General features: G+C 39.9%; 1 protein-coding gene across 1 annotated transcript in view; it reads right to left on the reverse strand.

Moving 5' to 3' along the window:
- Window positions 1-27,874, reverse strand: part of mast1a (microtubule associated serine/threonine kinase 1a) — an 88,061-nt gene that overhangs the window by 56,455 nt on the left and 3,732 nt on the right. The window contains exon 2 of the mRNA XM_033970053.2: window positions 19,196-19,227. Within this exon, the coding sequence (XP_033825944.1) occupies window positions 19,196-19,227 (32 nt within the window). The remainder of the gene's footprint in view (window positions 1-19,195; window positions 19,228-27,874) is intronic.

Genomic DNA, 27,874 nt, shown 5'->3' on the forward strand with positions numbered 1-27,874 from the left:
ATAAATCCACTGAATTCTTCATCGTCGGTGTCGCTTCTGAACAAATCCACCTGCTCTGGAAGTAGAATAATTTCACATATAAGTCGCACCCCTGGACAAACTATGAAAAAAGTGACACTTATAGTCCGGAAAATACGAGAAAAAGAGTATTTACAGGTTGTAGTCGGCGCAGAAAGTCTAGTATTTACATAAAGCTGTGGATACCTGAGAGATAAATAACATCTACATAACAACTTTGGATCAGTTTTGTCTTATTTCATTGTAGTTTAAAGGAAATAAATGCTGTTTTCAGTCTCCGTCCCATCCTTCAGGAGAGACTTTGTTGTCTTGGCTGTCCTCAGGTGTAAAAGTTCATTATCTCGTGGGTGCGAAATAAAAGTCACTGCCTTGAAATGTATGTAGCTTTGTAATTCTGGTATAAATACTCAGAGATCAGATGCTCAGGGGACTTAGACTAAGGAGGACGGAGTGGAGGAGACTAAGGACCAAGGGGAGAGATGCTTTAGGAGACACTCGGGACACCAAAAGGCTTCCAGTCCCGTCCTGTCTGTATCTGCTGTAACAAAGAATAAACCAGTTTTGTATTTCCAAAACTCACCGGCTTCGCAAATGAATCACTTTTCAACTAGAACCTACAGCATCTACAGTGTTGAAATTGGTCTCGGAGCTCGAAACGCCGGATTGGTGCTCTCCTAATTTATAATATAAGTCTTCTAATGTTCTCAGTGCATCAAAGACAGTGAGTGCGTGTTGTGGTTGAGCTGAAAAGCAGCCAGTGACAGATGGTGCTGCCACGGTACAAACAACAGGAGAGGAGCAGGAACGCTGGGCTGTACTGTACCTCGTTACCCGCCTCTGTTATGACACACACTGCTGGGCCACGAAGACGCAGAAATATACGCAACATCAACAGTGACTAACAGCTGGACTGGAACGAGCATGTGTTGGGTCTGGCCATCTGGAGCAAATTATATAGTAAGACTTTGGAAACCTGCACTGGCGATATTAGTCAGATTATTACTGTTTTATAGAGTGATAAAACCCATTTCCTGTAATTAAAAACAGAGCTAATATAGACGTACTTCTACCAGTGCAGTTATAGTTTACATACGGGATGGGGCGCTGCAAAAAACATGTGATTTTAAGTGTTTGTGTCTTTGTTATGAGATACTTTGCCGTGCAGAGATTTGACGAAACACCAGAGAGACACTACAGAACCAAAGTCTACCTTAACACACATTATCGTCCCATAGTAATTATAGCTCCTTATAACCGTCACTGCTACTACCAGTGCTAAACATTATGAACTTTGAACATAACTAAGCTAAACTGATAAATCCAGTTGTGCACATTTTGTTATGCATACACTGCAGCTTATGATACTTAGATACATCACGGTCTCTTTCTCTTTCGAGCGGAGCAAGATGGCACCGGAGTTTGGCTAGTCGTCTTCCTCTGCCAACTTTTATTGACGCCAATCTGTCAAAATGTCAACTCTTTAATGGTCTGCCGTCGCCAAACATTGCTGGATCTTCGTCTCCCTGTGAACAGTCCGAGGCATAGACCACAGGATGGACATAAACACGTGACGCTCACCTTCTCCTCGCAAACGCAGCGGGAGACCGGTGAGACTGAAGGTTTGCTTGGCACTTGGACCCAGTGTTACCCCAGGTTTTTCAGACTATAATCATATAACAACCCACCGGATTTCCTCTGAGTGACAGAGACATGGGCGACTGCGGTGAGTCTAGTGTTTCTGCTGAACTGTCGGTGCTGGATTGCTGCTATTTTAAGCGCGTTTCTGGTCGTGGTGGAGGTGTAGCCGCTGTAGATCAGAGCAGGCACGAGTTTAAACTGGTCTCCCTGCCCACTACTTTCTCCAGCTTTGAACTATCTTAATTTGAGCTGGTCTGCCCTTTTAAAGCAATACATCGCACTGAATCTGCACTACCACGAATTTTTAATGATATTCTTTTAGCTACTGACTCTGTGATCTTCGTTTTACAACGTTTGATACTGTGGATCACGACATTTTAATAACACAATTGGAACAGTGTGTTGGTGTAATAGATGCTGCTTCGAAATGGTTCAGATCCTACTTAAAAAGGAGATTTTTTGCGTACGTTCATGTATGGGGTACCACAGGGATCTACGTTAGGCCCGATTCTTTTTTCATTCTATTTACTACCCCTATGCAGACAATTTCCAGACTCATGTCCCACTTAAGAAGAGAGATAATTTTGTGTTAAACTCACTCCAAATGCGCTTGACGGACTTAAAAAACACGGCTGGGTCTAAATTTTCTCCACTTTAATGAGTCATGATGTTTGGACCTAGTTTTGCTGGAGTCATCTCTGTTAATTTGGGGAAACTTCAGTCATTTTGAGTTTGTACCCCTTGGTTTTAAAATTGATTAAATGACTTAATCTTGACAGCCAAATCCGTTCTGTTGTCAGGGCCAGCTTTTTCCACCTTAGGCAGCTGGCAACAGATGAGCACCTTTTGGCACGACGGCACTGCGTAACCACTCGGCCGCTTCACTGTAATGCACTTTACTTTGGGCCGAGTCAGTCCTCCATTGTCCGACTGAAGCTGGTCCAAAATGCGGCTGCACGTCTTTTAACTGGCACTCGAAAATATGAGCGCGTCACCTTGATCTTATCCTTCTTTTACTGGCTGCCCGTGCACTTCAGGATCCATTTTAAACAGCTTTTATTAGTTTTTTTTAGCGTTTGAATGGTGCCGTCTGAATAACTACACTTTTCCATATGGCCTTTTAGGTTAAACTTGACGTGTAACTCCGTTTGTATCGACGCAGCTTATCCATCGTGAGCTACAGATATGAATTTTGCACCGTTTTATTAGAGTCTTACGTATTTTATTCGGAGGTTATGGCATTTTAAGCTCACTGAAGGTTCTGGATAACCTTCTGTCACGTTCTGTATTTTTTTATCAAGTGAAAATAAATAAAAATAAACTCGTTCAACCTCTCTGAGCCCCTCCAGTCTCACATTTGTATTCGGTTTCTCAGGTCGGCTGAGCAGCTCCTCCTGAATGTGCCAAAGACCAGCTGGAACCTCAGAGGGACTGGGCCTTGGCGGAGGCTGCACCAAAACTGTGGAACGATCTGCTTTTGCTCGTTAGACTTCTTCTGTTTCCTGTTTGCACGTCTATTCTTAAAGTGTACTTGTTGTTTGACCTTGGACACAGTTTAAGACGTCGACATTTCACCAGATTTGATTTCAGTTTCTTCACATACGCCGCTTTTATTGTTTCTAATTGTTATTTCTTTGCGGCACTTTGCTCGGTCTGGTGTTGTTTTTAATGCGCGTTATAAATAAACTTGCAGTAGCAGTTAAATAAGCATCTGCCTAAACTTAATGCCTCCTCCCTGAGACAAGAAGACAGCCCTTAAATTTTGTTTTCACTTTTCGCAGGCGCTGATAGCAAACAGCAGCCGAGCGGGCTTTTAAGTGCACACATGGAGTCGACTTGTGGGACTCGCTCACAGTGGTGCGAACCCCAAGAGCGCGTCTTAACTCGAGCCTCAAACACTCCCTTTGATCCCAGCCCACTCCCTGAGCCTCTAGAACTGACGCTCCACGTTTGTGTCGCGCCGCACACTTTATCGCCTCTATTATTTTTGTACTACTTTTAGCACAATCTGTTTGGCAGCGAGCTCAAAACTAGTAGCAGTTTTAATTGCGGAAACCCGGAGTGAACACATGCAGGACGCAGAGGAAGATAAGTGTTCGTCTAACGCACCAAACAAATTCCAACTGAATCGTAGAGCGTGATTTAGCATTCTCTTAGTTTTAGCAAAAATAACTTTTTCAGTAGCTCATGCAAAATACATTTAAGAGCTACCCTGCCATTTTTACTTTTTACGAAGTACTTCTGGGCGCCCGAGCACTGAGAATTTACATTTTATAACTCAAACAAATATAAAGGTAAACAAAGCAAAAGCACTTAACACGTATTTTCGTCAGATGGTGCGAAATGGGCCAGTGCAATTAACCAAACAAACCTGTTATTGTCAATTTTTACGCACAGCGATGATTAAAACGACACAAAACATAAGTATCATCATAAAGTCTTGCGTGCGTGTTACGAGCAGGCATGGGACGATGTTGAAATGTGGTGAAATCCCTCAGTCGTTCAGGTTTGATCGAAGTAAAAGAAAAATTCAAATCTATCAAATGGACAAACTTAGCTCCCCCTACAGACAGATGTAAGGCAGTGTCCAGCAGTAATCTGACCAGAACTGAAGAAGAATGAACATCTAATTCATTTTTGTTTATTTTATCTTATTTTATTTTTATTTATTTTTCCCATTTATATTCTCTATATCTTCCTTTCTCTCACTCCCCTCTGCCCTCACCACCTCCAAAATCACAGAAATGTCACGCACAAAACACAAACTTGTCACATATAATTGTAAACAGCTTTTACGTCTACAGACTATTTTATGTCTCGTACGTCTTATCACCATTGGTCATTATTGTATATGTACGGTCACTATGTTTGTATGTCTAATAAAAATAATAACAATAATAAGTACAATGCGTCTTCACCTTCCTCCTACAACTTTTTCTAAATTTTTCAGCTACTATGGATATGAATAATTATAATTTGAATAGGCTCCTTTTTTAACACACTGTACTTTGTTATAAGTGAAAACAACAGTGATCTAGACGAGATCATCAGGGAGAAGTAGGTTTGTTCTGCACGTTCTGGTGATGTAATGACGATTATCTTTGTGGGCGATTCTCATGATTATTGGAACATGACCAGATTTCGCCGTTATAAGTGTTTAGTAAAAGAAACTGGGTAGAAAGTTACAGGAGTGAAGATGTTTCGCTGCTCGTCTAAGCCTCTTCTTCCGTTCTGGTCAGATTTCTGCCTTATATCTGTCTGAAGGGAGGAGCTAATGACACCGAAACTGGATTTAACTAAACAAATAGGTCGTCTCCTCCTGCAGTTGGTCCGGTCGAGGTTCAGCAACAGTCTGAGCTCAAACATGAATAAACTGAATGACCAGGTTATTCCAGCAGTGGATTTTTTTCTTCCCTGATGACACGGGCGGATTCCAAGACGACAACGCCACGATTCATCAGGCTCAAATTGTGAAAGAGTGATTCAGGAACACAGAGAGAGAAAGGGAGAAGAAGGGAGAGAAAGGGAGGCAGAGAGGGAGAGAGAAAGAGAAGCAGGGAGAGAGAGACAGAGAGAGAAAGCAGAGAGAGGGGGAGAGAAAGAGAGAGAGAGAAAGGAGAGAAAGGGAGGCTGAGAAGGAGAGAGGGAGAGAGAAAGAGAAGCAGAGAGAAAGAGACAGAGAGGGAGAGAGAGAAAGCAGAGAGACAGAGAGGGAGAAACAGGCAGGGAGAGACAGAGAGAGACAGTGGAAGAGAGAGGGAGAAAGAAAGCAGATAGACAGATAGAGAGAAAGAGAGAGGGAGAGAGAAAGCAGAGAGAGAGATAGAGAGAAAGAGAGAGGGAGAGAGAAAGCAGAGAGAGAGAGAAACAGGCAGGGAGAGACAGAGAAAGACAGCGGAAGAGAGAGGGAGAGAGAAACAGAGAGAGAGAGAGAGAGAAAGAGGGAGGGAGAGAGAGAGAGAGAAAGCAGAGAGAGGGAGAAACAGAGGCAGGGAGAGAGACAGCAGACAGAGAGAGACAGAGAGAACAGGGGGAGAGAGGGAGGCAGGTAGAGAGAGAGAGTGGAAGAGAGAGAAATAGAAGCAAAGAGAGAGGGGGGAAGAGAAAGCAGAGAGAGAGAGAAAAACAGAGGCAGGAAGAGAGAAAGCAGAGAGAGACAGAGAGAACGGGGAGGGGGGGTGGCAGAGAGAGAAAAAGAAGCAGAGAGAGGGAGAAGCAGAAAGAGAGAGACTTAGAGAGAATGACACAATGCCACAGCGAATGTGCGGCGTAATCAAGTGTGTGACCCTTTTTTTTCTTTGGTGGCGACTTTTTTTTTGGCCTCAGTGTAATCATTCAGGCCCTTAATGGGAGCTCTCACACCTATTAGCATCCTGGCTATTAGCATACTGGCTAGCACCACAGTTTTCTTTTAATTTGAGTCTGAGGATGGAGATATGGACCGGAAACAGATGATGTCCAAGACCCTCATTCATGTTCAACGAAGGATTATCTTTCCTAACGACAGGAATGGAAAAAGGAAACAGAAATTCACTCCAGTTGACAGATTTTAAACGCGTCTTTCACTATAGATCACACCTGGACGTCTGAGGGATTACACAGACATTATACGTCTTTGAAAACACCGTATGATTCAGTGTCTGGAGTAATTTGAGAAAGTGCTCTGACCTGATATTGACACCAATCGGCCTGATGCGGAGAAAAACAGACCGTGCTTCCTAAATCCATTACTGCGCGATCCGGCGAAGGACTCGGAGACAAATGGAGGAAATGACTGCCCTTTTAAACGTAAAGTAAAATGTAAACAGTGAGTTAATTGTAGAGCGGCACATAAACCTCATCCAGACTCCTCCGCAGTTTAAGACCAGACAGGATAGAGCAGGATATCTTGGTGTTTTATTGTTTTATTGCTTTTCCTGTGCTGTATTTTCTGTATATATGTGTTTTTCTGTTGACTTTGAGCAGCTTAAGTTGGATTTTAAATGCGCTATGTAAATAAAATAATGTTTACATACTTGTTATTTGTTATGTGGCGGCGTCACGATCTCCAGATGTGCCAAATCTTAGTAAAACAAACACCAAGTACGACTGTGAAACGAATGTGCGCCGCTATATTTATATATGTAACGATTTCCATTTCATTTTTTACATTTTATCTTTTATTTATCTCTACAGGGAGAGCGCAAAGAGAGCAACAGCATTTTTCATGAGCGATCTTAACGAAAACAAACTGAATAAATAAACTTGATAGGTCAAAAGTTCTTCTTGCAAACAGAAAACACTCTATTCCACCTTGTGATGTCATGCAGTGATACAGGAAGTGCTCCACTGTGTTTTTAACCCTTAAAGAACCGACCATTATCACTCACATAGACTTTTTTTTCTTTTTTTTGCCATAAAAATCACGTTAAAAGAAGTATCAGCTTGTACTTTTGCCTTTTTTCGCACAACTACCTCTATTTTACAAATCCATCCTTATTTTGTGTTTGCTGCGCTCTGATTGGTCGTCTTCAAGGGACGACGTGAGCACATTACGTAATGACAGTGACATATTTAAAGAACCCCATGCCTCTGCTTTGAGACGCCATTTGAATTTACATGAAGCACAATTGGAGTTACGGTAACGGAAAGTCGGCAACCGTGAGTCTATCGGCGGCGACATCATCCAACGCTTTAAGGTTAAACTCCACACACCTTCATTTCTAGAATCATTTTGGATGATTTCAGCCCTTGACTTTACAATATCTACTGAACTAAAAGGTAAAAAAGGAGCTGTTAACGTAAAAACTACCACTTCATGACATCACAAGGTGGAACAGAGCATTTTGCGCTTTGGCGATGTGGACAGACTTACTCAAACGCACGTGAATGAAACAAAAAAAACAACTCCAGGTCTGTTTTTGATGAGGAAACAACACTATAACATGACTTAAAACCTCACAAGAGTCAATTTTGCATCATGTAGCACCTTTAAACACTTTTAAATCTTAATTATTCAGATTACGACAGACGCAAACGCTTGGTCAACGCATTTAAAAAAGGAAAAAGAAGCGTACTCATAATCGCTAACCTCCAGAAATATCGCAATAAATATCATACCGGGTGATGCTTATCATGTCATCATCATATCAGATATCGAGGGATTTGGACGTCGTTTCATCCCGAGTAAACGCGACGACCGCCTTTACTGTCGACGTGTATTTAGTTTCGCTCGTCACCGCCGGAGAAGCGGTAAAGACTCGCGCTAATCCCGTGTGATCAGAGCGACTCCAGCCACAGCTCAGTTCATTCCCCGGAGGACGACTGTATTCACTGTGTAACACTAACTCCTGTTCTGTCTGCGTAGGAAGGGACATCATCATCATCAACTCATAGTCCATAATCTACAGCTTTGCACAAAATAAACCAACACCAGAGCTAAACGGGTTTGTGTTACGGCCGCGCGGCGAAAAAAGTATATTATTTAAACAGATGCGGTCGTTATGTTCGATAAAACTGGACACAAATGAGGTCTTTTTTGTCCCTCACGCCGCCGTCACTTCCCGTTCAAACACGTTTATTAATACATTCGCTTTAATCCCGGTGACATTTAGAAGCGCAGGTTACGTAAATGGCAAATGGACATGTTTTTTTTTTTTATGCAGCGCTTTTCCGCCTTCGAGACACTCAAAGACGCGCTTTACATCGAGGAAACGCTCACACATTCACACACACGTTCATATTTTTGGTGGGATTTGAACCGGTAACCTTCAGATCGGGGCTCGCTATTGACAGTCTGCTGGACAGTTGAGCCTTTTTGCAAATGTCAGCGCGCCCTGTCTGCCAATCGAGCGGTCAAGTTCAGGCTGTGACCCGTTTTTGGACACGATAGTCCTTGGGCAAGACATTTCTGCATCTACCCTCCTGCGATTATTATATTATACGAATACTAATGTGATTAAGCAGCAGTCGTGCCTCAACTAATGTCACTTTCATCATTTAAACAGCTGCATTTGGCATTAATTATTGTACTATTTTTATGTTACAATGTCGTTTCCTCATCACAAACATACTATATTTTCCGGACTATAAGCGGGGCGACTTATACTCAGGTGCGACTTATATGTGAAATTATTCAAATATTTAATTTCACATCTTCGATCCAATATTACGGTCATTTAAAAAACATCTGAGAAAGACTGAGAAAGAACAAAAATGCCCCCCAAAGGTAAAATGTTCTCAGCAGAATACGATTTTTTAACGATATGCAGCTCCGTACTTTAATAAACAGGTCATTTTAGGTCATTTACACGATGAAAAAATCTAAAGTTTGGACATATCCTCTCAGTTAATGTTTTTTCTCTTTATTTTGACAACTTTTTATACTTTAGATACACACAGACGACATCAAATATATGAATTAAGCGATATGGAATTATGTAATAAAGAAAAAAAAACAAACGTAAATAACTCTACTACAGTATTTTCCAGATTATAAGTGGCACTTTTTTTCATAGTTTGTTTGGGGCTGCGACTTAAATGTGAAATTATTAGAATATATAACTGCTTCCTCTGGAGTTGGTGGATTTGTTCAGAATCGACACCGAGGATGAGACTTATATATGTTTTTTTCTTCATTATTATGCATTTTTTATACTCCAGAGCGACGTACAGTCCAGAAAAACGGTACCTGGAGTTGTGTTTTGTTTCATTCCCACATGTTTAAAACACAAACCCTGCACATTTAGACTGAGTTCTTCCCCCAGAAAACACTCTGTTCCACCTTGTGATGTCATCATGTGGTGATCCAGGAAGTGCTTTACTGTGTTTTTAAACTCCACACACCTTCACTAAAATAATTTGGACGATTTCAGCCCTGGAATTGCTGATCTCTACTGAACAAAAGGTAAGAAGTAGCTGTTAACGTGAAGGTAAACGCTTTTTTACTAATATAAAATTCACGATTTGAGCTGCTAAATATGGGATTAATTTCAAAGATTCCGAGTCAAAATCACAACAAGCGCCGCACGCCTCATGTCAACGTTCAAAATGTCAAGTTAATGTATAACGAGTGTGTTTCTTTAAAGGGTAAAGAGTAATTTAAAGGACTAACAGCCTCTATCTTTAGACTAACACACTGGATAAACATAGATCTCCATAAACAGCCGTGACGAATCAAACGTACCACGAGTCTGCGAGCAAACATCAGCTGTAGACGCACAGGTGTTCACGTGTAAACACCCAACATGTGACTTAACACAAGCAGGAACAACACAACAACACATTTATGAAGCTTAACGGAGAGACGAGGAGACGACTGAGGGACGGCGCGAGGGCAGACAGGGACAATGGGAACGTTATAGGCGCAACACCGGGTTTATCCGCACACCTTTGAATGAATCCACATGAAAACAACAGCAGGGCACCGCAGCGGTCACACACACGCACACACACAGATGCCGTTTACCTTTTTGTGCGTCGAAACATGTTGGAGGCAGTGTTGGCAGCGGATGAAGCGGATTTGAAGACACATGCACACACACACACGAACCCGCCAGTCAAGAGGCAGCGGTTTCGCACTGTACCGGCATCTCTCAACCTCTAAACACGCACACACACACACGCACACACGCTCGGTCTATCACGCTACGCATCCACAGAGCAGAGGAGACGGTCAGCAAAAACGTGGAAATGTCAGCGGCCAGATCAGGCGTAGAAAGAGAGAGACGAGGGCAAACACACACGCGTACACACACACACAGAAAAAACAAAAAGGCTGCGAGCGTTTGAGAAGGAGAGCAGACGGGATTGCGGGGCTGATCTCAAGGGTAACGTGCCAAACGGGGAGGCGGACGGCGAGCGGCACAGCCAGGGGGAGGGGGCACGGAGGAGGAGAGATGCACGGAGGGGAAATAAATGAAAGAGGAAGTGGTGGAGGATCAGTCGGCATGTGCGCGGCGTGAATTAGAGTTTGAGGTGGCAGGGGTGACCAGTGAGCTGTGTGCTAATGTCTTTAATAGCCACTGTGCATTCTGATGAGAGTGGAGGTAATAACACGCTATCAAACACAACGACACGGGGCAGAGGCGCAGATTTACAAGAAAAATGGCCACTTTGAATAATAAATATGTGCGGAAATGTTTAGATTAAAACCCGACTCTTCTCCCTGGCATTTAATCCTATTGTTCTTTTATTGTTCTATGTGTTTTGAATTGAAATATTTATAATCTAAAATAATAACCTATATAATCTATAATCTCTATTTTTATTTCTATTTTTATTTTCAGTTTATTTTCTATTTTTAGTTTATTTTCTCTTTTTATTTTATTTCTATTTTTATTTTATTTTCTATTTTTATTTCTATTTTTATTTTATTTTCTATTTTTATTTTATTTCTATTTTTTATTTTCTATTTTTAGTTTATTTCTATTTTTAGTTTATTTTCTATTTTTAGTTTATTTTTAAGCCTTTTTTTTATTATTTTAAGCTATTTATCTATTATCTTCTTTTATTGCATGTACCATTTTCCCTCTGTTCTTTAACTGTGCGGTGCAACATTGGAATTTCCCCACTGTGGGACTAATAAAGGCAGATCTGATCTTATCTTAATTGTACAGAACAAAAACAGAGAATGTGCAGGGATAATAATGAAATCAAGGGGGGAAAAAAACGTCCATATGTCCATTCTCTGGTGATGATGTTATAATTTGGTGTTTTGGTTTGTAAGATCCAATCAGAAACAGGATGAGCCTCACGTGAGTCTCTTGTTTTCGTTTCCAGTTTCAGCTGGTTTAAACTGGAAAAAGACTCTCCGATCTGAATCTTCACTGCCTAAACCCCAAGTCAATCATGAGTCAGTGCAATTCTGGAGGTTTTGTCCATTAACGACGACCTGGAGTTGTGTTTTGTTTCATTCGCACAAACTCTGTATATTCAGGCTTAGTTATTCTCTCAAACTGAAAACACTCTGTTCCACCTTGTGATGTCATCGTGTGGTGATACAGGAAGTGCTCCTCTGTGTTTTTAAACTCCACACACCTTCATTTCTAGAATCATTTGGATCATTTCAGCCTCTGGAATTGCCGCTTATCTCGACTGAACTAAAGGTAAAAGGAGCTGTTAACTTGAAAACTACCACTTCATGACATCACAAAGTGGAACAGAGCGTTTTGAGCTTTGGAGATGTGGACAGACTGATAATAAAGTGTAACTAAAACATGTGTGAATGAAACAAAACACAACTCCAGGTTTGTTTTTGAGGAGGGAACAACGTTAGAACATGGTTTAAAGTTCACGAGAGTCAGATAAAAATCAAATCTTTACTGTCAAAACCTTAGACAGACTTATCCTGCGTTTGTGTCCAGTAGATTAGACGACTGTAACGTCCTCACTGGCCTCTCCAAACGAGCCTTAAGACAGAACAGAACATCCAGAACACTGCTGCTCGGGTCAGGACTAGAACCAGGAAGTACTTCACACCAATAAACCAGGTCTAAACCAGGACTAAACATGTTGAATCAGTGTTTCAGTTTTGTGCAGTTAAAACCTGAAACTGTTTTCCTGAAGATGTTCTGTTTATCTGCTGTGACTGAAAGAGTTTTATTCTGCCTTTTCTCTTTTAATGTTCATTTTATGATGATTATTTATGTTTTAATTTGTTGTATTGTGGTACTTTAAGTTACTCTGTGTACACATTGTGCTGTACAAATAAACTTGCCTTTAATATTCAGAGCCACTGGTCATAAAATAATTACACTAAAACTTTTAAATTATTAATATTCATGTGACCCATTTTAAGACCTTGAAACCTGACATCCTTCCTCCTTTGGTTGTTAAGGTTCGATGGAAATGTTTGAGACGTCACATTTTGACAATAACAAATTCTGTATGAAAATGTCAGGACGGAAAGAGCCTTTTATGTGTCCTACATGTGTGTGTGAGCGTGTGTGTGTGTGTCCTACATATGTGTGTGGGGGTGTATGTGATGTGTGTGTGTGTCTGTGTGTGAGTGGATGTGTGTGGGGGTGTGTGTGCGAGTGTATGTGTGTCTGTGTGTCTGTGTGTGTGAGAGAGAGGAGGGAGAAAGAGAGAGAGTGTGTGTGTGTGCATATATGTGGATGTGTGTGTGTCTCTCTGTGTGTTTGTGTCCATCTGTGTGTGTGTGTGAGCACATATATGTTTGTGTACGTGTCTGTCTGTGTGTGTGCATATGTGTGCAGGTGTTTGTGTGTGTGTGTGTCTGTGTGTGAGTGAATGTATTTGTGTGTATTTGTGTGAATGTGTCTGTCTGTGTGTGCATGTATGTGTGTGTCTGTGTATGAGTGTTTGCATATATGTGTCTGTCTGTGTGTGTGCCTATATGTACATGTGTATGAGTGTGTGGGTATGTGTGTGCATATATGTGTGTGTATGTGTGCGTGTGTGTATGCGTATGTGTGTGCATGTGTGTGTCTGTGTATGAGTGTGTGTGTGTCTGTGTATGTGTGTGTCTGTGTATGAGTGTGTGGGGGTGTGTGTGTCTGTGTAGGGGTGCGTGTGTCTGTGTATGTGTGCGTGTGTCTGTGTAGGGGTGTGTGTGTATGTGTACATGTGTGTGTCTGTGTATGAATGTGTGTGTCTGTGTAGGGGTGTGTGTATGTGTAGGGGTGTGTGTGTCTGTGTATGAGTGTGTGTGTGTCTGTGTATGAGGGGGTGTGTCTGTGTGTGCATGTGTGTGTCTGTGTATGAGTGTGTGTGTATGAGTGCGTGTGTAGGGGTGTGTGTGTATGAGTGTGTGTGTCTGTGTGTGTAAAGTAAAGCCTCATCCCGCCTTCACTTCGAAACACACGTGGCACATGTCGGCGCTGACGTGGGGCGACAGTTGGACAGTGCTGCTGAGGGGAGGACTCAATAATGGATGGAGCCTCTAATGTGGGAGTCTGGGGAGGATAAAATATACATGGGACAGAAGAGGGTGGAGGGAGGAGGGTGGAGATATCAGTGTAGCACCACAGGGAGTCGCAGGGGCCGCTCTGTGATATCATTTCAGATTTGGTGCTGTTGTAATCTGAGAGAGACGTCTTCATCGTCCATCCGATAATGTTTAGTCTGCGCAAAAAAAGTAAATATCTCCTCACAAAACGCCCCCAAACGCTGGAATCAACCCCACCCATAAACGGTTGGAGCACGAGCAGTACTTAACTCCTCAAAATACACAAGTGACAAAAAATAAACAATATCAGCAAAGCCCAATGAATAAATCCTCATCACAAACTTCTCCCGTGTCCTACGTCATTATAAACCCGGGGTAAATGATGTAGAACACATTTAAATGACGACTAAAATAAAAAAATAATTAAAAAAAACATTAATTCACTCGCTCTCACCTCTGACCAGATCATTAAACCCAGTCGGAGCTTGTGAGTTTGGCTTTTTTTCATCTATTTGTGAATGAAACACAATATTTCCCTTTAAACAGATCCTCCACACTGTGTTTAGGTGAAAAAAACAAAAACAAAACTTAAAACAAAGATCAACTATTGAAATTCAAAGTACGAGGTCTCACTCTGCACTTACTCTAGTGAACTGTAAAGATCCTTAAACGCTCAGACGTCTCACTCTGACTAGTTTTTGAAGCCTATATTTATGTGAAAGCTTTTTATTAATTAAAACAACTCATTCTGTTTTACTGTAGACTGTTTAAAGAAGTAGTTTAACCGAGTGAGACGTCACCCACAGCGTTCAGCTCCAAATGAAGCTAATCGAGGCTAGCAGTTATAGCGGCTAATTTGGAGAGAGTTTCATATTTGGAAATCTGACCGTGCGTATCGTAGCAACCAAAGAGCCAATCCGGAGCGAGGCCGTTGAAGGTAACTCCCCTTGGTTTAGCAGGGAGTGGGCACTTAGCAACGCTGTCAATCAAACCTGTTGCTAACGCTAGCGGGAGTGACCTCAGGGAAAGAAGGCGCCTGATTCGTCTGTTATTAATGTTCATATTTTTTACAGACACAATAGTGAAACAAAAATACCAGGATTATGTAGAGCGGGTTAATACGAACATTTAAGACCAAAATGACGGCAGAGAGAGAAGTCGATGAAGTCGGAAACGCGCTAATACTCACTTTGTATTTGGAACGCGGCGGCTAGCAGGTAAGCTATGTCCATTTATATATACAGTCTCTGGTGAGGGCGTATACGGGCATGAGTTTAGTTTCCTTGAGATTTAAGACCGTTAGCCGATACGCTAAAACGTGCTAATATGGGCTAACTGATATATGGGTCAACTGTGTATCTACTGCTCAGATGGCTACGCATAAAAGAAAAACCAAAAAGCTTTTATCGCTTAGATCCAAACGGGACCCGCAGTGTGTGTCCGCTACACCATCTGCAACATCTGCCACCCAGTCACAGAGGTCAAAGGTGACGAGATGCAGAACTCTCCGATGACAGTGGAAAGCAGGACCACAGCATGAGACTGTGCGACGGCCACGCGAGGAATATGACCCACTTTAAGACCGGCGCTTTAAGACCAGCGCCTTAAGACTGCCGCCTTAAGACCGTCGCTTTAAGACCACCGCTTTAAGACCGCCGCTTTAAGACCGCCGCTTTAAGACCGCCGCTTTAAGACCAGCGCTTTAGGACCACCGCTTTAAGACCGCCGCTTTAAGACCACCGCCTTAAGAGCACCGCTTTAAGACCACCACCTTAAGAGCACCGCTTTAAGACCACCGCCTTAAGACCACCGCCTTAAGACCACCGCTTTAAGACCGCCGCTTTAAGACCACTACCTTAAGACCACCGCTTTAAGACCACCGCCTTAAGACCGCCGCCTTAAGACAGCTGCCTTAAGACCACCGCTTTAAGACCGCCGCTTTAAGAGCACCGCTTTCAGACCACCACTTTAATACCACCGCTTTAAGACCGCCACTTTAAGACCGCCACTTTAAGACCACCGCCTTAAGACCACCACTTTAAGACCGCCACTTTAAGACCACCGCCTTAAGACCACCGCTTTAAGACCACCGCTTTAAGACCACCGCTTTAAGAGCACCACTTTAAGAGCACCGCTTTCAGACCACCCCCTTAAGACCGCCGCTTTAAGACCACCGCTTTAAGATCGCACTATATATATCTCCTTCTGTGTAATCCCTCCGTCATCCAGGTCTGATCAGTTATTGTTTACAGTTTCAGTCTTAATCACCTACACCTACATCACCTTTCAATGGGCGTACTGGCTCGCTCTTTTGTTCTCTTCGTTCCCTTTGTTTGCTTTGGGTCTAAGGGTGGAGTTATAAATTGGGGACAGGCTATATCTCAGGCCTCCATTCCTTCCAAAAAATAGCTTCTTTAACTCTCCTCTCAAACAATTTCTTTTCTTTTCGACTAAGCTCTGAACCTCACTCTGTTCAAAGTAGTGTTTAGTGTCTTTGAGATGTAGATGCACAGCAGACTGGGGTCCTGAGCTGCTCTTTCGATGCTGTTGGTCCATTCTTTTATGGAGTAGCTGTTTAGTTTCTCCAGTGTAACGCTCACTCCACTCTTCACTGAATGGAGTATTACACATCACTTTGTTTATAGCTCAGAGTTTTGCCCTTTGGATGAACCAGTTTCTGTCTTAAAGTGTTTGTTGGGTTTGAAAAAGACCAGAATCTCAAACTGTTCTGAAAATCCTCTGGAGCTTTTCAGACACACCCGCTGCGTAAGGAATAGTTATACCTTTCCTTCTCGGTTCAGATTCCCTGTTGTCCTGTTGTTTTTTTATCTCTCTTAGATCTACTGAAGGCCCATTTTGGATATCGACAAGCATGGAGGGCTTTTTCCACGTGTTGTTCCTCCTTCACTTTTCCCTCTGTGTTTGTGGGACTTGAGCTTTGTGGTGTGGAGTTTGTGCTGCAGTGGATGGAGTGAATCAAACAGCAGGTATTGATCAGTGTGTGGGGGTTTTCTGAAGACTTCTACCTGGAGAAACCGGTCCTCTTTTATTGTTACTGCACATATTAATGCCATGGATCCAAACGTCAAGTTCACACGGGAAGAGGCCAACGTATTTGAGGTATTCCGTGTGTATATAAATATAGAAAGTAGTAAAAATAAAGAATTGAATGAGAGTCAGGTAGTGTAGATTTATGTAATATCTGTTAAAAAATGCCAAACACTATTAGCTTAAATGGGAAATATATAAAGTACACTGACAAATAACAAGAGACGTGCAAGAAATTCCAAACCAAAGATGTTTTCGAGATGTAAATAACAGAAAATGGATGGAAGATTTCAGCACCATGGACAGCGGCACACAGGAAAAACCCTGAAAGGAGACGGTCGAAAAGTCGGCTTTAGGTTTGTCACGGTAACGTTTTTGAAGTTCAATATGTCGCTGAAGTAAATATAAACGATAAACGATTATATTAACTAATTTACGCCACTGACGCAACAACCCAAGAGCAGATTTGAACCATTAAAACTGTTCCAACTCAAAAAAAAACACAAGCGGCAAAGAATAAACACCAGAATGAAACACTATTTTACGTAGTTTGCATCTATAACGAGTCATAAACGTTATTAATTCAACTTTTTACAGCTCAAATCTGATCATATACCCAAAAAATAACCACGATACTTAAAAAAAACAGTAATTATCGTGACAGGCCTCGTTGGATTCCACATATTAATAACACGTCTTTGTCAAAACTCAGAGGATGATCTGGGTCTGGCTCTGGAAACAGGTCTTCTAATTAAGTTTCTAAATATGTCATCTCTGTGGGGAGCCAACAGTGTCTGCCTTTATCGAGAGCCATAAAAAAAAAAAAACTTAAAAAAAACGCTTTGCCAAATCTCACAATGTACCTGGCACTCGCGTTTGAAAACACTTATAAACAACAAAACATGGCCGCTGCTGTTCCATATAATATTTAGAACAAACAAAGAGCTGCGTAGTTATCTGAACGTCAGGAAAAGCATGTGGTTTGGAGCGGAGTTTAAAGTTTGGAGGGAGAAATTCGACTTTATCTGCGTTGTTTATGTTCACGGAAATGGATATTGACAGATATTTGTACGTGTTTTTATGAGACAAAGTCAAAGGAAATCAAAAACACTGACAGATCCACACAGTTTTTGTCACATCACCAGCCCTAGAACAAAGTAAAGCCTTGTTAATCATATAAATGTACAAGGCTCCAGTTGGATTTAAGAGTCTAATAGATGCATTAAAACCCATCGCTTATGTAAGTACTTTTACCCAGATATACAATTCATACTTATTAAAGAGCTTAACAAAATAATATCTCAAAAATGACTAGTTTTATCTATTCAAACTTGTTTATTTGATCAAATTACATTAAGAATTTACGTTTTTTTTTAGTTAAATCCATAGACTCTTGATAAAAACGCACAAATCTAACCTGCTAGCTGTTTATAATTCAGTTTATATTTAAAAACTGTCAACTCTTTCTCTCTCTCTGCTGTCAGACTCGTCATTTTGGTCTTAAATGTTCATATTAACCCGCTCTACATGATCCTGGGTTTGTTTGTTTTTTCGCTTTTGTGTCCGTAATTCAAGATATGAACATTCACTGCGGGCCGTCAACAGCCTCGCTCCTGATTGGCTCTTTGGTTGCTATGATACTCGCGGTCGTATAACTGCTCTAGCCTCGATTAGCTTCATTTGGAGCTGAACGCTGCGGGTGACGTCTCACTCTCTTAATCTACTTCTTTAAACAGTTTATGATTAAAACAGAATGAGTTGAAGCCCGTAAGTTTTAATTAATAAAAAGCTTTTACATAAATATAGGCTTCAAAAACTAGTCAGAGTGAGACGTCTGAGCGTTTAAGGATCTTTACAGTTCTCTAGAGTAAGTGCAGAGTGAGACCTCGTACTTTGAATTTCAATAGTTGATCTTTGTTTTAAGTTTTTTTGTTGTTTTTTTCACCTAAACACAGTGTGGAGGATCTGTTTAAAGGGAAATATTGTGTTTCATTCACAAATAGATGAAAAAAATCCAAACTCACCAGGCCGGACTGGATTTAACGATCCGGTCAAAGGCGAGAGCGAGTGAATTAATGTTTGTTTGTTTTTTTTATTTTAGTCGTCAATTAAAACAATCATTTAAATGCGTTTACAATGACGACGGAGGACACAGGATGAGAATCTGTCAGCTGCACTCTGGAACGCTGATGTTTAAGCTAAAACGTGTTGCTGTGTCAAATTCAGAGCGCAAAAAAAAAGGGTAGATTTTGGATACACTATCTCAAAGACACGCTCTGACCCATTTGTTATGCTACGCTCACTGCCGTCCTGGACCAGGCGGGTTTTAAGGTCACAGTGGGCCACTTTTACAGCGGAACTTCCATTGCACAGCTCAGTGGTGCAGTGGATTGGCCCCAGAAAGGAACAGACTCCCACAAGGTTTAAACATGCAGGAAGCTTTCGAACGAGACTTTCCTGTAACTGAAAATATCATCCAGATCTGTGAACGCTGTTTTCATGCTGGTTTTTAGATATATACTTTATGACGGCCCCCTGAGGTTAGGTCGTACTAAAAAGGTAAAAAAATAACCTTTATTCCCAAAGCATGCGCAGACTCACCTGCTACTTTTGCGAGGCAGCGGTAGATCCTTCTGTGGAGAGAAACAGAGATAGAAAAGGAAGATTTAAATATTTGTACGCAGTTATTACTTTAGACATTGTACAATAAAAAACACCACACATTTCTAAATCATAATAATAATGGTTTAGTTTTATATCGAGCTAAAATCCAGACGCTAAAAGTCGATTTACATTTTCATGCATTATTCATTCACTCCACACTCGCTACCGCTGCAGTCGCTGGCGCCCTGGGGCAGACTGACGTAAGCGAGGCTGCCAATTTGTGGCATCGGCCCCTCTCCGACCACCGCCAACATCCACTCACATTTTCATACCAGGAAATGTGGGTGAAGTGTCTTGCCTAAGGACACAACGACCGTTTTAGCACCTGATATTCCCGGCATCCAAGTATTACACGGTTGTCTCTCACTATATCGCGGTTCACCTTTCGTGGTCTCATTTTTTTGCGGATTTTTGTGTGTGAAATTTTACCTGTTTTTTTACACTGTATGAGCGTGCATTGTGTTCTGCGTCCTGATTGGCTGTTGGACTGTAGACCATTGTCCATCAGTCTCCTCCGTCCTCCAAATTTACATAAACGTTGGATCGCAGTGTGACTCTGAAGTTCTGTACGTTTGTGATTTGTTTTCTCCCCGACAAAACCCACAATGTCGATGAAACGTTCTGCACCGACAAAGACGCCTATGAAGGTTTGAACTTTGTGTTTAAACGAGAGAGAAATGTGAGAAAATGTTAACGCCTGTGTGAGAAAAGTGTATAAAGTGTGTGGTGAGGGGTTTTACAGACAAAAACAGAGAGAATAACTGTAAAAAATAAAGCTGATACTTCACGGATTTCGTCGATTGTGGGTTATTTTTAGAACTTGACCCCCGCGATAAACGAGGGACCAGTGTGCAGCTCTTTTCCACCTTCAAGTCACTCAAAGCACTTTACATCAATGAACAACTCACACATTCATAGACCCAGTGTGCAGAGACACTGGAGGCGAGGTGGGTTAAGCGTCTTGCCCAAGGACACGACACCATTGATCTGTGGGAGCTGTAATTGTACCGCCAACCTGTGGGTCAGTGGATCAAATCGCACAACCATTGATGTTTATATCGACAGTGGACCTGTAGACCTGTTGATATATCGCCAGGACTAAAAACTGGGACTAAACCAGAACTAAACCAGTACTAAACCAGTACTAAAACAGGACTAAACCAGGACTAAACCAGGCCTAAAAAGTGGCAAGGCAAGTTTATTTGTATAGCACAATTCGTACACAAGGTAATTCAAAGTGTTTTACAGAATAAGAAAGACATTAAAATCACACAAATCAAAACAAATAATTACAAATAATCATCATAATCATCATAAGTGGGACTAAACCGGTACTAAAACAGGACTAAACCAGGATTAAACCAGGACTAAACCAGGACTAAACCAGGATTAAACCAGGACTAAACCAGGACTAAACCAGAACTAAACCAGGACTAAACCAGGACTAAACCAGGACTAAACCAGGACTAAACCAGGATTAAACCAGGACTAAACCAGGACTAAATCAGGACTAAACCAGGACCAAACCAGGACTAAACCAGGATTAAACCAGGACTAAACCAGGACTAAACATGGTGAATCAGCTGTGCATACGACTGAAAGGGTTTTATTCTGCACTTTCCCATTAAATATTAATCTTATAATGATTATTTGTGATTATTAATGTTTCAGTTTGTTGCATTGTGATTTTAATTTAATTTAATATAATTTAAAATACCCTGTAGACGAACTGTGCTGTACAAAAACTTGCCTTGCCAATAAATCAGACTTTTTGATTCAAGACAAATACAGCACATAAACACTAGAACGTACCAATAATTAACCATAAAAGAAAAACTTATTCACTTATTCACTCCTCCACAGCTCAAATCTTATCAAATTACAACAAAAAATACCCCATTTTTTCCCCATTTTTGCAAAGTCCTCACGATAAATCCTGACGTTCAAAATATACAGTTCCAGGTTCATATATTGATTATTGATTGAGGTTTACTCGACAGCGGGATTCTACCAACTGAGCTGCCGTCGCCTCCTTCTCCCAAATGTTTATGAGTTCAAACATGTTGTGTTTTATGCAAGAGAAAAACAGAAGGAGGTCTGGCACTGCGACGGAGCCAACGTCAATCCAAAATTAGTTGCTGGTGTATTTATGGCATTAGGGGGCGCTGATGCGATTAGGATCCAGAGGGATGGATGTTTTATGGAGCTTGTTGCCCATCTTTCCCTGATCTGATTCTATTTAACACAAGACTATGGTGAGATCGGGTTACTGTCAATTCCCCACGTGAGTCTGTCCTGAGATGCTTATCGAGTCATCCCGGGCCCCTCCGTAGATCTGATTTGGAGATATCCTCTTTGGCCTTTTCACAGATAACGAGACCGTGAAGGACATGTGACGATCTTACAGGCTCAGAAATGCATGTAAAATCCACTCTTTACTGCAAAGTTGTTGTTTTTTTACTCAATATGGTACATAAAGATACGATTTTTTAATATATATACGTTTTAAAAAGGTACATAGACATTAAAGGGCCCGTGTTACTCTAGTTTCTGATCTCTGTGGCATATTATAGCAGCAAAAAATAACTTGAAAACACTAAAAACTCCGTCCAAAATACTGACAATTTACGCAGAATTAAGGCATTTATCTGACCACTAAAACTTCATAAAAAAATAATTGTGTTGTCATTTATTTTGATTAGTTTAGTCATCAAACAGCCATTTTTGTTTTGGTCCATGTTAACATTATGATTACCAGGAACCTGCCTGTGTCCAACCGGAAAGTAAAATTATAAACTTCAACAAATCTAGAAAATAGAAAAGAATAGACGAGATATTTAGTCAAATCTTAAAGGGCTCCTATTACGCTGTTTTCTGATTTCAGTTATAATTAATAATCTAGGTTTATATTTATTTAGTTATTTATTTATTTTGTTATTTATTTAGTTTATATTTATTTTGTTATTATTTATTTATTTTGTTAGTTAGTTTTCTAGGTTTATATTTATTTTGTTTTTATTTATTTATTTAGTTTATTTTATAGGTTTATATTTATTTTGTTATTATTTATTTATTTATTTAGTTAGTTATTTATTTAGTTTATTTTATAGGTTTATATTTATTTTGTTATTATTTATTTATTTTATTTTATAGGTTTATATTTATTTTGTTATTATTTATTTATTTATTTAGTTTATTTTATAGGTTTATATTTACTTTGTTATTATTTATTTATTTATTTTGTTTTTTATTTAGTTTATTTTATAGGTTTAAATTTATTTTGTTATTATTTATTTATTTATTTATTTTGTTTATTTTAAAGGTTTATATTTACTTTGTTATTATTTATTTATTTATTTATTTTGTTTATTTTAAAGGTTTATATTTACTTTGTTATTATTTATTTATTTTGTTATTTATTTAGTTTATTTTATAGGTTTATATTTATTTTGTTATTATTTATTTATTTTGTTAGTTTATTTTATAGGTTTATATTTATTTTGTTATTATTTATTTATTTTGTTATTTATTTAGTTTATTTTATAGGTTTATATTTATTTTGTTATTATTTATTATTTATTTATTTAGTTAGTTTATTTTATAGGTTTATATTTATATTCTTCTGTTGTGGGTGGAGACAGACTTAAAGCGCCCGTATTACATTATTGTCTGATCTATGTTATAATGTTGATTTCATTCACACATTTTTAACACACAAACCCTGCATTTTTAGACCGAGTTCTTCTCTCAAACTGAAAACACTCTGTTCCACCTCGTGATGTCATCATGTGGTGATGCAGAAAGTGCTCCACTGTGTTTTTAAACTCCACACACCTCCACTAGAATCATCTGGATCATTTCAGCATCAATCTCTACTGAGCTAATGGTAAAAAAAAGCAGCTGTTAACTTGAAAACTACCACTTGATGACATCACAAGGTGGAACAGAGCGTGTTAAGCTTTGGAGATGTTACAGATTAAAAATAAAGAGAATGAATGAAACAAAACACAACTCCAGGTCTGTTTTTGAGGCGGTAACAATGTTCAAACATGGCTAAAAGCTCAAAAGAGTCAATAATTCCATATATCTTGCGTCACATATTTGACGTTTTTGCGTGTATAGAAAATGTAAAAAAAAGAAAAAACATTAAATGAGATCATGTGTCCAAACTTTCGGTGTATAAGGCCCCGAAAACTGCTCTTCAAAAGCACAAACAAGTTCAGAATTCAGCTCATTTCAGCCTCTACACCCTCATTAATACCAGGGGAGTATTAGCTCTTCATTTGGTAAAAACTTGGTCCATTACAGATTTGACAGATTCGACATAATAATGTAAAAAAAGAACCTCTGGCAGCAGCACAGCGCGACATTAAAGCACGTACTTAATATAAAGCTATGGGGAGCCAGCGGCGCTTCAGACTCCCGCTGAGAATCACAAACAGTCTCTGATAACGTATGGCCGCGCGCACTTCCTGTTTGCTCGTGCTACGATAGAACTGGGCGAGAATCGTTAACTCCAGGAGCACTTTTTAGAAGCGTGGATTTCTGGGGTGAAGTTCATCTTAAAATATAATGATTCAGAATGGAAAAGAAGCTGCGGTTACATATTAAATGTTCATTCTGAGCACATAATTATGGATATTTCAGGTCTGATTCCTTATGTTTGCAGCTAGAGATCGATCGATACAGGTTTTTTTTCATGGATGGCAATATTTTCAGGGCAGATTTTGATTATTTTTCCCCAATTATGTCAGTTAAATTTACTACAAACTCCCCTCAAATACAGATATTCTTTAATATTTTTTCTTTGCTACGTGATTCCATACATTTTGCTTCATATATTTGACGTCTTCTGTGTGTACGGTATCAAATAAAGTAGAAGGTAGTAAAAAAAAAAGCACAAAAAAACCAAAACATCGACCTGCGCTGGAGATTTAAGGCCGATAGACGATACTAAAAAGTGAAAGTATCGCTCCATCTCTCCGTCATGCGGTACTACCTTCCAGACCGTACACCACATATGTCAAACTCAGGCTCGCGGACCAAATCTGGCACGTGGTCTAACTACATTTGGCCCGTGAGATCATGTCAAATGTGCATTAGAGCTGACCCACCGGTGTATAGCACATGCACCACTAATACTACAAATCCCAGAATGCTTTGCTTGTGCGCTGGCGTGTACGAGAGACCGGCAAGTGCCCCTCCCTTTCTGTTGACTCATTAGCGACCGAGCTACTGGTCACATCGGCCAAATTAAGTACTAGAGAGAAACATAATTAATTTTATGTATTTAAATAAGAAATGATTACTACAGATGTGTCTTTTATTTCATATTTCATTTCTCTCTCTGTGATATGAAGCTTGAGTTGTTCCAGATTTTGTGTTTAAGCAAAACTAAAGTTTGCGTCCAGATGAAAAGGTTAAACGTTACATGTCAGGTGCAGTCAATTTTTCAGTAAATATTGACTTTGACGCATGAATTTGTTTGATACCGATTTTACCGAATAGTCAATAATCTCTGCTGATATTTTTGGTGCGATATATACGGCAGATTTTTTACGGCAGAGAGTTGTGTAGTCATGTTTTATCTAGTATTAAAGTGTTAATATAAAGCTTTATGTGTATTTTCTAGGCAGCAGATTGACCAAAAACTAAATATCTGTGTATCTCTTGTAAATAGAAGGGATGGGACAATAAACAATACAGTTTATCGTGATAAAAACGGTTGACAAGAATCGTAATAATTGCTATTATATCACCAAAATGTGCAGAAAAAAAACAACTTATCCACAGGCGAGTCAACGGGGGGGGGACAAAGGGGGCTGTTGTCGGGGGCCCCAGGGTCTTAGGGGGCCCAGAATTGGACCTTCTTCCTATTAATTTGTAGTACAGGGGGCCCATGTGAGGCTTATTGCCCCGGTCCCCCAAATTTCAGTTGAGGCCCTGTGCATCCATAATATTCTCTGTTATAAAGTTTTAATTATTCATATCCATAACAAATTTAATCATTATCGTGATATAATCGTTAATTGTCGCATAAAACTTCAATATTGTCCCATGTTTGAGTAGTTTCAAATAAAACTAATCTACCAAATGTGCAGTTCGTGTAGCGTAACATGAAGGCCAAAAACGGGGGCATCGGAAAATTATTTTGGGACGGCTTTGTGTCGGCGTCCCAGCGGTGGTCAGAGCGAGCCGTCATATGTCTGGGAATGACATCACTCATTACAGGGGAGAGCACTTTCTGGGCCGGCTAATGAGTCTATGATCAAGAGGAAGTGAGCTCGTCCAGGGTGACTCAGAGGGAGAAAGAGGAGAAGAGGAAGAGGAGGAGGAGGAGGAGGGAGGGGTCCACCCAGGAAGAGTCGTAAAAGAGGATGTGGGTGGTGCGGCGGGTGATGGGCCAGAGCAAATGGATCAAACCCCCAACACCTGCTCCCCCTCAGTGTCTGTCCGACGCCGCTGTACGTGTCGTTGCCATGAAACTACCACTCACACGACGCTCCCAGTGACCATGACAACCAACTCTTCTACACTTTTAAATCTGACCCTGGATGAGTTCGTTCGTGTCTCTAGATGTATTTGCAAAATGTACAGCTCTAACAAAACTTTCATTTACAGTCGCTCTAAACCAGACTGTCCTGCCTTTGTTTTAACTTTCGATTCATTTGAATATGTCATAACTTTCCGTGTTTATTTTTATTTTATTTATTTTATTTTCTATGTTTATGTTTATTTAGTTTATTTTCAATGTTTATATTTATTTAGTTTTTATTTATTTATTTTCTAGGTTTATATTTATTTAGTTTATTTTCTAGGTTTATATTTATTTCGTTTTTATTTATTTATTTAGTTTATTTTCTAGGTTTATATTTATTTCGTTTATTTTCTAGGTTTATATTTATTTCGTTTTTATTTATTTATTTAGTTTATTTTCTAGGTTTATATTTATTTCATTTTTATTTATTTATTTAGTTTATTTTCTAGGTTTATATTTATTTAGTTAGTTATTTAGTTTTTATTAATTTATTTAATTATTTATTTAGTTTATTTTCTAGGTTTATATTTATTTAGTTATTATTTATTTATTTATTCAGTTATTTATTTAGTTTATTTTTTAGGTTTATATTTATATTCTTCTGTTGTGGGCGGAGCTGTGAGGTGACATCATTAAAGTGCTTGTATTACTCTATTCTCAGATCTGTGTTATAACGTTATTTTCTCGTCACAAACAGACCTGGAGTTGTGTTTTGTTTCATTCACACATGTTTAACACACAAAAAACCTGCATATTTAGACTGAGTTCTTTCCACCTTTCTCTGTTCCACCTTGTGATGTCATCATGTGGTGACAGAGGAAGTGCTCCAACATGTGTGAATGAAACTAAACACAACTCCAGGTCTGTTTTTGAGAAGATAAACAACATTATAACATGACTTAAAGCTACAAGAGTCAGTTTTGTTTAATATTGGAGCTTTAAGTAACACAATCTTCAGAGTAACACTTTTCTAATAACTGCACTGATTCAAGAAAACATGAACAAAGACTTAAATCATGATTAAAAAATAGATTAGAATGATTTAGGCTTAATAACTACAACAGCACGCTAGCTAGCGCACTGTGTCTCAAAACGAACAGTCACTTTTATTAAAATAAGAAAACAAAAATTCAAAGTGATTAAACTAAAGATGACCCGATTGTTTTTAAATGTAGAATACTTCAGTTTGTGGTGTTGTTTTAATATTTATTATGCTTCAAAATTAGCATTAGCATTAGCATCGAGGCACAAACATGTCTCTTTCTAAACACAGAAGTGTCTCCGGTGAAGTTTTAACTTTATTTGTGTAGTTTTTAACATGTTTTCAGTAACATCCACCTGCAGCTCCCTGTCCACTGTCTGATCCCTGACCTCTGACCCCTGACCCCTGACCCCTGACCCACCTGCAGCTCCCTGTCCACTTCCTCATCTTTAAATATTTATTCATTTTATCGTGGCTCTTCAAAAACATAGACATAAACTTGGACAGGAAGTAGTGACGCTAACAGTGCGGTCGCCGGGCAGACTTGAACCCGTCTTTATTCATGCTTTATTAAGGCTAATTAAGGTGTAGTTATTATAAAGTAGTGCCAGCTTCAGATTTTTGGTCAAAACTCATTAAACGACAAATGAAAGATACAGCAAACTTTTCCCAATAAGTAAAAAGCCTTGAACGTTGGCAGAACATCCACTCCAGTGTCTGATGTAATAATACTTATGGTCTATATTTAAGTATCAAAGTCATTCCCGCTCGCTTTTAACCGTCCCGTTTTGGATTGTGCCCACTCAGAGTCTGGAGACAGGACGGCACAGGAGGAAGGTGGAGAGGGACGGGCCTTGATCGCACTGCTGTCCCCGGTGCTTAGCATATTGAAATGTGGCACGCTGCCCAGAACAAAATATTACACATATTAAACTAGAGCAAAGTGAGAGGGATGTGAGAGGCATCGTGCAAACTCGGGCAGAAACGCTCTCGGGCTGGAGGTGAGGATAGTGTTACTCAGTTTGTCCGTACAAAAAAAGCCTCTACGGTGTTTAAACGGCCCATATTACGCCATTTTCTGATGTATTATTGAGCT

Source organism: Periophthalmus magnuspinnatus, chromosome 1 (assembly GCF_009829125.3).
Source record: "Periophthalmus magnuspinnatus isolate fPerMag1 chromosome 1, fPerMag1.2.pri, whole genome shotgun sequence".
Lineage (NCBI taxonomy): Eukaryota > Metazoa > Chordata > Actinopteri > Gobiiformes > Gobiidae > Periophthalmus > Periophthalmus magnuspinnatus.